This window comes from Merops nubicus, unplaced genomic scaffold, assembly GCF_000691845.1.
Source record: "Merops nubicus isolate BGI_N331 unplaced genomic scaffold, ASM69184v1 scaffold19377, whole genome shotgun sequence".
Taxonomy (NCBI): domain Eukaryota; kingdom Metazoa; phylum Chordata; class Aves; order Coraciiformes; family Meropidae; genus Merops; species Merops nubicus.
The window spans coordinates 19,718-30,861 of NW_008621216.1; the positions used below are offsets into that span (position 1 = coordinate 19,718).

General features: G+C 47.6%; 1 protein-coding gene across 1 annotated transcript in view; it reads left to right on the plus strand.

Moving 5' to 3' along the window:
- Window positions 1-1,297, plus strand: part of TNFSF11 (tumor necrosis factor (ligand) superfamily, member 11) — a 13,682-nt gene extending 12,385 nt beyond the window's left edge. Inside the window, exon 4 of the mRNA XM_008944401.1 lies at window positions 876-1,297. Coding sequence (XP_008942649.1) covers window positions 876-1,297 — 422 coding nt within the window. The remainder of the gene's footprint in view (window positions 1-875) is intronic.
- Window positions 1,298-11,144: the final 9,847 nt, after the last annotated feature.

Below are 11,144 nucleotides of genomic sequence, written 5' to 3' on the forward strand. Positions count from 1 at the left end.
AGGAGAGCAGTGGGGCGGGTGCTGGGAGTGGGCGGGGCTGTGGGGCCTGTGCTGGGACTGGGCAGGGCTGTGGGGCCTGTGCTGGGACTGAGCAGGGCTGTGGGGCCTGTGCTGGGACTGGGCAGGGCTGTGGGGCCTGTGCTGGGACTGAGCAGGGCTGTGGGGCCTGTGCTGGGACTGGGCCCTGCCCTGCCCTGCCTGCAGTGCTGCGCCCGGGGTATGACGTTGTGTTGGCACAGGAAAGGATTCTTATGCCATAAATGCTTGAAGAGCTGTCTAATGTGTAGGCAACTTATTGTGTAGTGCTAAAGATGCACAATTGTACTGAATTTTCCCCCTTTTTTTGGTGTTTTCAGATGAAAATGTTTATCTCTGTCCCACTACAGCCAGAGGAGCATAAAGCATGGGGAGGTTTCACAAGCATTCTCTTTGGGGAATTACCAGTGTAACGTTTCCTGATTTTACTTGGTTGCTCATTGCAAACACAAGTTAAAGACTGGTAGCAAAGGCTTGCTGGTTTTTCAGTAGTAATTTTTCTTCTCAGATTCCTCAAGTATTTGTTACTCGACTGAAGTTGTAGGTGGGATGCAGTTTCTGTACAGAGCTGGTTGTAAGACTGCTTAGAGTAATCAAGGTGTTGGCCAAACGAGTGCTGTGCACCGTGGTCCAGCACCTGTTCTCCTGGGGCAGAGCTGTGGGTAACAAGCCAAATATGGTGAAAACTGGTGAAAAAAGGAAATTTCTTCTGAATTTTTTATCATAATTGTCTAATATTTCCTTCAGTTTATATAACTGTAGTTGCTACTGATTCTGGAAAGCTGGAGATGGCTTGTTAAATGTTTATAAGTAATTTTGTTTTTCTGCTCTCTCTTCAGGAACTCGTAAAGTGAACCTCACATCCTGGCATCACGACAAGGGCCAGGCAAACTTAGCCAATATGACCTTCAGTGATGGAAAACTAGTTGTTAATCAGGATGGTTTTTACTACCTTTATGCCAACATTTGCTTTAGACATCATGAAACTTCAGGAAACCTGACAAAGAGAGGGCTTCAGCTGATGGTGTATGTGACTAAGACAAACCTTAAGATGAGGCGCTCTGATGTGTTGATGAAGGGAGGCAGCACCAAGTACTGGTCAGGGAATTCAGAGTTTCATTTTTATTCTGTAAATGTGGGAGGGTTTTTCAAATTAAAATCTGGTGAAATGATTAGTATCCAGGTATCAAACCCATTGCTACTGGATTCATCACAAGAAGCAACTTATTTTGGGGCATTTAAAGTGAGGGATTTAGACTGAGTCTTTAGTGTGCTGAAAATTGTTTGAGTTCTTAGCAGTCCAGAAACAACTTGAAGACAGAAGTGAAAGCCCTTTGCAGCCTAATGGCATGTGTATAAGCCACCTATCTCCCAAGACACTCCTTGCCCTGTGCTGAGTCCCACAGAGCCACAGGAGGCAGAGTTACAGAGTTCTCCTGATTCAGCCTTGTAGCAGTTTTACTTCATGTGTCTCCACGGGCTTCAGTGGGGTCATTACCATTTATATGTCAGTGTAGTTGAAATCAGAGCCATTATTATTATTAAACTTCAGTTTCCAAGTTCTGCCCTGACTTTTAAACCTGTGCTGCTCTTCCTGGTTTTGGCACAAACACAGGGCAGGGCAGAACTTGGCCCTTGACTTGCATTTAGGGCTCAGTTCTGCTTGGGGTTGATCACTCTGACCCTGGGATGGCAAAGGTGGTGCAAGTGGGGCTAATCCCCTTGCATCTGGTGTGGCTTTTCACATGCTTGGTTAAACCTCTTCTTGCTGTGCTGGAGTGTGGTTGGAGAGCTCAGGCCACGGCAGAAATGAGTTGCAGAACACCTAAACAGTTAAGTTTTTACCTGATTTTTACCAGGAAGAAGGGAAATTATCTGGCCTTGCAGTTCTAAAAGGTTAATTACAGGTCATTTTTATTATTGTTGCACAGTTAATTGCAAATATAAATTGCCAAAATATGATGTGCCTTTAAAGTATTATGTTGTGCCTAAACCTGCAAAGACATTTTTTAGACAAAAAGTATGTATTTTTATATTCTGTAATATCTAAAGTTATATTTCAGATGTAATGTTTTGTGTAAAGAAAAAATGTAAATTATATTGTCCTATAGTATTTGATACAAAATATTTAAAATCTCTTGCTATTTGTATATTTAATGTTTTAAACTGTTTTTAATGTACAGACATGTTAAACTGGTGCACTTTTTAATCCCAATGGGAAAAACTGCAGCTAAAAGAGGTTGTTTGCAATTAGCAAATGTAATATATAACTTTGTTCTTTTTAACTTAATAGATTTCTGTTAAACTTGTCAGTATTATTGGGGGGAGGGGAGAAATCACACCAATGTCATGAATGATTACACCAGAATGCTGGTCACTGGGTGCCTTTCAAACCTCTAGAGGGTAACTGATATTACAAAGCTGGCATTACCTTAAAAAAACCTTAGGAAATAATACATTATAGGCCACATAAACATGTTAGGGCTATTTATAGACACCAAGTGGGCACGTTTTCCACAACAAAACCTGCCAGGCGTACAGTCTGCAGTCGAGAAATGACTTTTTGAGCTTAGTTTGCTGAAGCAGGGAAGGTTGCTGTCCCTGCATTGCCTGCCCCTGTCCCCTGCACACCTCTGGCAGAGCTGGCAGGTGAAGGGCAGGGCTGGGGGGGCCCCGGGGGGGTCTGGGGGAGCAGGCAGCCCAGAGCAGCTCGGGCAGTGGCTGGCCACTGCTCCAACCAGCCAGCAGGGCACTGTGGGGGGGCTGGCAGCCTGCTGCAGCCTGGGGTGGGGCTCTGCCGCCACGTCTTGCCCAGGAGGGCTGGGAGGCTGGGGTCTGGGGGTGGCTGTGGGGGGCACAGGAGAGAGCCCCAGGTCCTCCGGGGGATGTTCAGAGCACATCTGGGCAGGGAACTGCAGCTTGTCAGGGGAAGGGATGGGGGAGGCTCTAGGAGTGTGTGTGCTCTGAGAGTGAGGGGGGTAAAACCTGCTCTTCAGTGCAGTGGGAATCACAGGAGGTAAATTCCCAGATCTGTAGGAATTGAGGCTTCATGCAAATCCTCAGGCTTTTTTGTAAGGAACAGAGTTGAATTCAAGCCATTTTTTTATACTGTATAATAAACGTTTCTTTTTAATGTTTATATTGTTTTCTTACAAAATATATTTCTAAGAAAAAAGAACTTTGTGATTTCTTTATTTTCCTGTGTCCCCCTAATTGGTGTGCAGTGTCATCACTTTGTTCAGGTGTTCTGCTCGGGCAGGGTATGGTACAACTCAAACCAAGGGACAGGTCAGCTATTTTGAGACAATTACAGTGAATTTATGGAGTTGTGGTTTGGCTCCTGACACCCATCCACCACTTTCAAGTAGGGTTACATCACCCAGGACTGGAAATCGAGCTGGGAAGGAGGACTTTGCATTTGTTCTACACCAAACGAGCGTCAGTTCAAAGCCAGAAATGAGTGAGGAATCCAGGGCTTGACTTCCCAAATCCTGAGAGCTACAGGGCACGCTCAGTCAGGATGTTCAGAGGTGCAGGGGAGGGTTTGAAGGGTTTGAGTGTTGAGTTAGGGCTCCGGAGCTGACCCTGGAAGCGTGCTGCCTACGTGTGGTGGTGTGGGGAGGAAGGGAGCTGCCAGCACCCACTGTCACCCGAGTGAGGCTGTGAGCCACAGGCGTGTGCTGGGTCAGGTCACAGCACCTGCAGGGTGGTGCTGAGTCCCTCTGAAGACACTGGCTGATTGTCTGTGTCCTGGCCCCCAGCAGTCAGGCAGAGCTCCAGCTTGGGAGCACATCTCTGCTCCTTAGGACTGCTGTGGGCACCCACATTTCACAGTGCTGCAGGGCTCTGCGTTTCCCTCCTGTGATGACTTTGGGGCCTAAATGTTTTGGTAGTTTTGGTTTCATGTTTTTAGGTTTGTTTTGGGTTTTTCCTCCCTTGGTGATGCAAGTTCTCCAGCGATGTGATAAACTGAGTGGGAGAGATGGGATAGAACAGTCCTCAGGGGGCTCCATGGGCTACCCTGGGGTTTGTCATCAGGAGGGACATCCTGGCTTTTCCCTCTGCAGAACAGAAAGCAGGAGGCCCTGTTCTGCCTGGCCTGCCCTGGCCCTTCTCCCTTCCTACCCTTACATGTGTTCAAAAGGGAGCAGGAAGCTTCACGCAGAGCTGTTGGTACAGTTTGATTTTGCCTTTTATATTAAAGCAGCCACAGGTAGAAAATCGTCAGTGGTGGCATTTGAGGCAGCCTGGGCACATAGGACAAGGTGATAAAGTGAAGCCACCTGCTCCAGCACTGACCTCCCCAAAACCAAGGCTTGCCCCGGGAGTGGTGGTTCCTCCCTGACTGCCTCAGCAGGACACAGTTAAGGGAGCAGAGTAATGCATTAACGAGGAGCTGCCCTGAGGAGCAGGTAAGGTGGCCTTGGCTGAGAAGGGTCCGTGGGACTCATTTTATGATCTTAAAGAGATCATTTTGGTCTGGGGACAGAGGATTTGCTGAAATCTGAAGTTTAAAAAACTTAGGTGGAACCATTTTGTTTGGAATTCAGTGTGTGTGCTTGCATGCATGTAAACATCTGTGTATTCCTACTGGCTCCTTGCTACAACAGTTTTCATAGGTGGGGTTACGAGTGGATGTTTTGGCACCTGGGTGCCCCCCCCTGCCTTCCCCAGCTCCCTCCAGCCAGGGAGTGTTTCTTTTTCTGTCTATCCCACTTCCTTTCCTCTGGCTCCTTCCAGCTGCCAGTGGCTCCTGCTGCCCCCACTCCCGGAGAGAGCCTTCTGGAGTTAGCAGCAGCCTCGGGGCAGGTCAGGGACACTGCCCTTTGGCCACTTGCAGGTGGCTTTGACCTGTCTGTGAATGGAAAACAGTGAGAATCAGTTTGTCAAAGAGATTTTTCCAAGCGTTGATGTAAGAGCTGAACTGGAGAGGAACAAAATAAAGTAGTTGGGGAGTAAGGAAGCAGCAGATGAGGGACTGGAAGCAATCCCTGCTGCCCTTTGGGTTGAGGTACCAGCCTCAGGGGGCTCGGAACAGTTGTTGCATGTTTATACTCTTGCTGTTGAAAGGCTCCAGCAAAACGTCCCAGCCACGAGCACGGGCAGCGTTTTGCTGCAGTGGTTTCAGAAAGCTCACCCTTGAGCCAGAGAGTGTTCTTAGGTGTGTGCACAGGCACTTTCTTGTGCTTTCTCCCCCTCTGCACTGGTGTCCTGTTCAGTGTTTCCCAGTTGCTGGTGGACTTTGCCAGCTACTGGGTTTATTTTTGGTGAGCTCGCTGGGGTCTGGCCCTGTAGATTCCACACTGATGTTACCATCTGGGACTAGCTCCACAGCAGAGCTCAGTCGTGAAAAGCTGAGAAACCCGTGTCACCTCAAGGCTGTTTAAATCAGATTTCACAAACTTCTAGGCAACTTCAGATATTCTTTTTTCTCTGATTTCTTTTAGCCATAGCTCTGAATGCGCTGGGGTCTCAAGCTGGGTTTCCAGGGCTCTCTTTGTGCTGGGGTGGAGGGGAGAGGCTGGGTGTCTCTGATTTACTGCCAGCTGCTCCCAGGGTATTTTATGAGGTTTAGAGAGGGCGTATTTCCCTGCCCTTCATTCAGTGTTTGAGCCATGTGCTCTCTCCCACCTGCCCTCTGGTGTGAGACACATTCCTCTTCCCCAGATCGCCCGTTACCAAACTCCAACCAGTTTATGGCTGGCTGTTACTGAGGACAAGCAGGAACTCCTGTTGCCTTCGGCTCCTTACATGCTGCAAGTCACAAACTGATTCATTTTTCCAGCCTTCTGGTTCTTGATTCATTCCCTGCGTGAGAGATCCCTGGTTGTTTCTATCAGAAAACACCAGAGTCTTCCTGTGACTGCTGAGCTCGGGTTTTAGGTGCTGGCACATCTCTGTAACCATCACGTGGCTGCTGCATCACCCTGTGGGTCCCGAATGCCCTTGGTCCATGTCTGTACTGCCAGGAGTGGGTCTGGCTGCCTGCTGGGCAGATTTCACACCCTGACTCCGTAAGGGGAGGATTTACAAACAGAATCTTCTCCCCTGTCCCCTTCCCAGCAGGTGATGATTTTTGGAGCACCAAAACGTGCCTACAGGGAAGGTAGCTGTTTGGGAAGCCCAGATACTCTTAATTTTATCTCATGTCCCACCAATTTGAAGGATTTTAACTTACTCTTCACTATTAATTGGACTCAGTGAAATGCTTTGTATGATTTTTTTCCTTCCTGTGTCACAAAAAGACAGCAGATGCCAGAACTGCAGCTTTCCACGGGCACAGATAACACCAGCTCACCACAGATCCTGGCCAGGAACGCACAGACTGCTGCAGAACTTCAGTGCTGATCCCTGGCTGTTGCTGGCCTGGCACAGGTTCGTGTGCCTGCCCTGGCCCAGCCTGAGTTCTCCACCCTACTGACATCCTGAAGAACTGACAAATGGCAACCTGTGCGTGCTTGTTTTGCCCTCTGGGAACTAGTCACTGATGACAGTGCCTTAGTCAGCAACCGTTTGCAGCAGGTCTACCCTTTCTGTAGAAACCTCTCCCAAACGCAGAGCTTTCTGTGCTACACAGAATTTTGACCAGCTCCCTGGTTACCTCCAGCATCCTGCAACGTTAGTGTCACTAAATATTTTTTCTGCATGAGGACATCACCCAAGGTAACAGAGCTCACACAAGCAAGGTCCAGCTGGTTTGGTGTCTCAGCCCTCACCTGGGCTGGCGACCCTCGCTCTGGGAGCCGCGCTGGGGACGGGCGTTGGGCTGTTCCCCTCCCAGCTGAAGGGGGCTGGAGCTGTGAGGACGTACGAGGCGTGAGCAGCCCTGCAGCTGAAGCCAGCCTCCCTCACACACAAGTTCCCGCCAAGCTGCAGCCCCCTAAAGCTGTGCTTTTATCGGGTGGAACTGAGCTCGTGTGCTGCACACCCCGGGGCTGGGCAGGGAGGGATCCTCCAGGAGGGTAAAACAGAGCCAGGAAGAGCTAAAACAAACCATGTGGGCAGCAAAGGACCAGGGCTGAGCTTCTGCCTTCTTCCTCTTTGATCTGTCACTGCTGATAGAGAGTAATAAATTAGAGAATAATCTGGCAGCAAAAAACCTTGTTAATTTGTTTACTATTTCCTGAAAGCAGCTGTTGATTTTACCATCTACTGTCACCTGCAAGTGTATAGTTGAATTATCACTTATGTGAATCTGCCTTTTCTCTCAAATCTAACAGTCCTATTAAACCAATATGAAGAGATAAATTTATTTAAATCTCATTAACCTTATTATAAATATAAAGAAGTAATAATATAAATTAATATCAAGTGTGTTGGACTGCAATCCAGCATTCTGCTGCCTGTGGATTAGTAGCACTGAATTTCTACTTTGTTATCTGGCTATTTCTCTTTCAATTTGGCTGAAAATGACATTTAAAAAACTTCCCTTCCCCCCCCAAAAGAAAAAAAAAAAGAGAAGGCAAATAGAAATGCTCCCCTGATGTATCTGAAACCATCCAGACAAATCTCCTCAAGTTTGTTCTGGTTCTCTGGTACATCCCATCTGCACACTTGCAGAATTTTGCTGATGTGTGAGGTTGTGAGACGAAGCAGCTCACATAAAAACGATAACTGAGAACTCTGCTGGCCCAGCTGTGCTGTGAGACTTGCTGAATGTGGAAAATTCCCCCTAAATACATAAACTGTGTGTTACAATTCATTCAGTTTTATTAATCTTCATTAACAATGTACTGGTAAGGAAGGACTTAGCTTCTTGCTTTGAAATCAGTGGACGTTTTCGTGAGACGAAGCAGCTCACATAAAAACGATAACTGAGAACTCTGCTGGCCCAGCTGTGCTGTGAGACTTGCTGAATGTGGAAAATTCCCCCTAAATACATAAACTGTGTGTTACAATTCATTCAGTTTTATTAATCTTCATTAACAATGTACTGGTAAGGAAGGACTTAGCTTCTTGCTTTGAAATCAGTGGACGTTTTCCTATATATGAAATAGTTTCTTTTTAAGCCTTTTTAGGGGATGGCTACTTCAGTGTATGCTGGTATTGGCCACTGTGCAGTATAAACTGCTGTAAAACACAGCAGCAAGGGGAGGGCTGTTTCCTCTCCATCAGCTGTACCTGTCTCAAACACAGTCTGCCTGTAACTGAGAGTAACACAGCCCGTGGAAGAACATTTGCTCATCGGTGGCATTTTACCTTTGTACCTCTTGTGGGACCTACCACGAAGGACAGTTATAACTTTTTTTGGCATTCCTGTGCCTATGTAAAAAGGATGATGGCAAACGATGTCGGCAGCATCAGCAGCAGAAGAACAGATGATGGAGATGCTGCTTTTACCTCCCAGACATCCAGAATGACCCGAGTGTGCCTGTGCAGCGTGTGTAACACCCGAGCAGGCAGAAAGGGCCCTTCTGGTAGGGAGGCTTTGTGTTGGTTTATTTTTGTTGGTTTTGCCCAGGTATCGATGACACTTGCGAAACCAAAAGGGAGACAGCAGAGGAGGCTCCAGTCAGCATCTGCTGTCCTCCACTTGCAGGCCAAATGCCCAGGAGCACAGATGGCCTTTATGACCATTTTGGGCTGGAGACACATTCAATGAAAAGTAATTTAAGTTCTTGCAGAAAAAAAGTATATGAATGTGGGTTTGTTCCCAACACGAGACAGTCTGAATCAACAATGGGAACGGGCCTCTTACCAAAGAGTCTGCTGGAGCAAGCTGCCGCTGCCAGGGCAGGATCTCCTCTCCCTCTTGGCCATTAGAGGGAGGAAAAAATAACAGACTATAAGAGCCACTAAAATAAGGACCAACACCAAGAATGTACCATGGGTTTAATACCAGCTCCTCCTCTCCAAGTAATTATAGCTGATGCTGCCCACTGGTTACCGATGAACTATCTCTCATCGTGGTCTTTTGTTCGGAGTCAGTAGTTTGGGTTGAACATCAAGACCAGCACACGCCCGTTGGCTTCTCACAGGGAGCAAAACAGGGCTGAAGGTGACACTGAGCATCGTGCTGCTTCAGCTATGAAAACAGGAGCTGCCTTTGGGCTAGACCAAAGCCCTTCCTACGTGTTTGTTTCACATTATATAACCTTTACCCAAAAGCTCACCACAGCACTAATTTTAAAGTGAGGAAAGGCCAGTCTAAACGAAATGCTGGTACTTCTCATATCATCAGCTCCTGTGTGCTCGGAAATGTGGTACTTGCTAAAAATGTATCCGTAAACTCTGAAGTTTTCTTTGAATTTCTTGATGTGACCTAGATTGAGGTGATGCCTACAGCCCTTGCAACGCCGTGTTCACCTAACCCATTCCTCCTTGTGCAAAGGAGGTGACATAGAACCAGGACTGTGACTTCTCCGTACTCATCTTGGTAGGACAACTGCCTTTTGTTAAGATGAAGGTTAGCTCAGTGTACACCACTGAAGGCTGGAGTTCTGCATCACCCTCAATTCCAGTGCTGCATGTTTTGGTGTTCCTTCGGCTGTGGAGTGAGCTGTTTGTCAGGTGCTTGGCTCCTCACTCCAAAGCTGCTGATGTGATGGATGGGATCATGCAGAGCTCCCCACACAAAGGAACCTCCATTTTAATTGCAGCAGCACTTCCTTGATTAATCAATATAGCCTTCTCTCTCTCATTCATCTGTACGTGACAATGAACAGTTATTTCCAGTGTTTAAAGAGGAACCTTATTTAATGCTGTCAAAAGTTTGGAAAAGCAGTAGGAGACCACATAGACATCTGTGCAAATGGTAGATCACAGTTAGGACACCCTCATTCAGGTTTTGATGTCTTTGCTAGGGTTGTGATGTGCTCTACTAGAATCAAAGCATTTAAGAGGAAAACTGCTCCCAGAAAACCCACCAGACCATTTCTGTGGGTTCAGCCCGACCGTCACCGTCCGTCCTTGCTTTTAAGGATGCAGATTTTCTGGTGGTGCTCATGGTCAGAACTGCCCCACCCGGGCAGCTGCTGCCCAGCCCAGCTGGGGACGCAGAGGGGAGCGTGCTGGTGCTCTCTGCCCCAGGGGGAGTGAGCTCCCTGCTGCACTAAGATAGCAGCAAGCCACAGGTGACTCCAGGCTCTTTATAGAACACTGTGCTCGCCCATGGCTTAGAGCTGCTCAGGCATGCAGCCATGGAGAAGGGTGACTAGACAGCAGGGAGCGTTTTCCTCCACAACTGCACACTGTTTGTAAGGGACACAAAACCCAGCAGCTGGGACCTCCCCGTGCTTTGCCACCTTTCTCCCAGGTGACTCCCTCCTCAGCAGTGCAGCCGTTCATTGTGCCTGAACTTCTCGGCCACGGGGCACTCCAGCCATGTATTCAGTGGAGAAGTGCTCCTAAACCGTGGTACTCTGTGGCTGTCCTCTGCAGGGGTTCACAGAAGACCCCTCACCCCCCCCCCATCTTTTTTTGATCAATGGGGCTGGGCAGGAAATTGTTTCTGAGGACCCGAATCTAGGAGAGCGAGTACCTTTAGATTTGTTTCTGCCCTGTGGTTTTAAATGAGGCAACATTGGTCACTTTTCAGGGGCCAGATACGAAGGAGAAAGGACTCCAAGTGACAGTCCAGCTCACTTTTCATGAAGAGAAGACTTCCAGATTCTACAATGCTGAGCTGAGCACAATGGGTGCAGGCTACCTGTAAAACTAGGTCACGTCTTTGAGCTGTAACTTAAACTAGGTCACACTCTCTTACCAGTGCAGAGGGGGAGTGTGAGTTTCAAACACTTGTGAATTATCATTTCCTGGAAAAGACCCAAGATGATTAAGTGCTATCCAAAAAATCAACCAAGGCAGCTTGCCACACCAGAGGAAGTTCATCACTTTATCTTTCTCCGCTTCACGAAGGTGGAAATGTATTTCCCTTTCAGAATAATTGGTGGTGCAAACACTGATGCTGCTTGTGGTCTAAGCTGCTACCGAGGCACTTACAGTTTTGTGAGCAGGAACGTTTGATGTAGACTTTTCTGGGTCTATTCCTATAAATTGCATAAATAAGGGGGAGGTTTGTGCTGCCAAGCTTGAACTTCACCTGGGTTTGCAGGGGTCAGAGACAAAATTTAGAACTTTACTTTCTAAATTCATCAACAAATCATTGT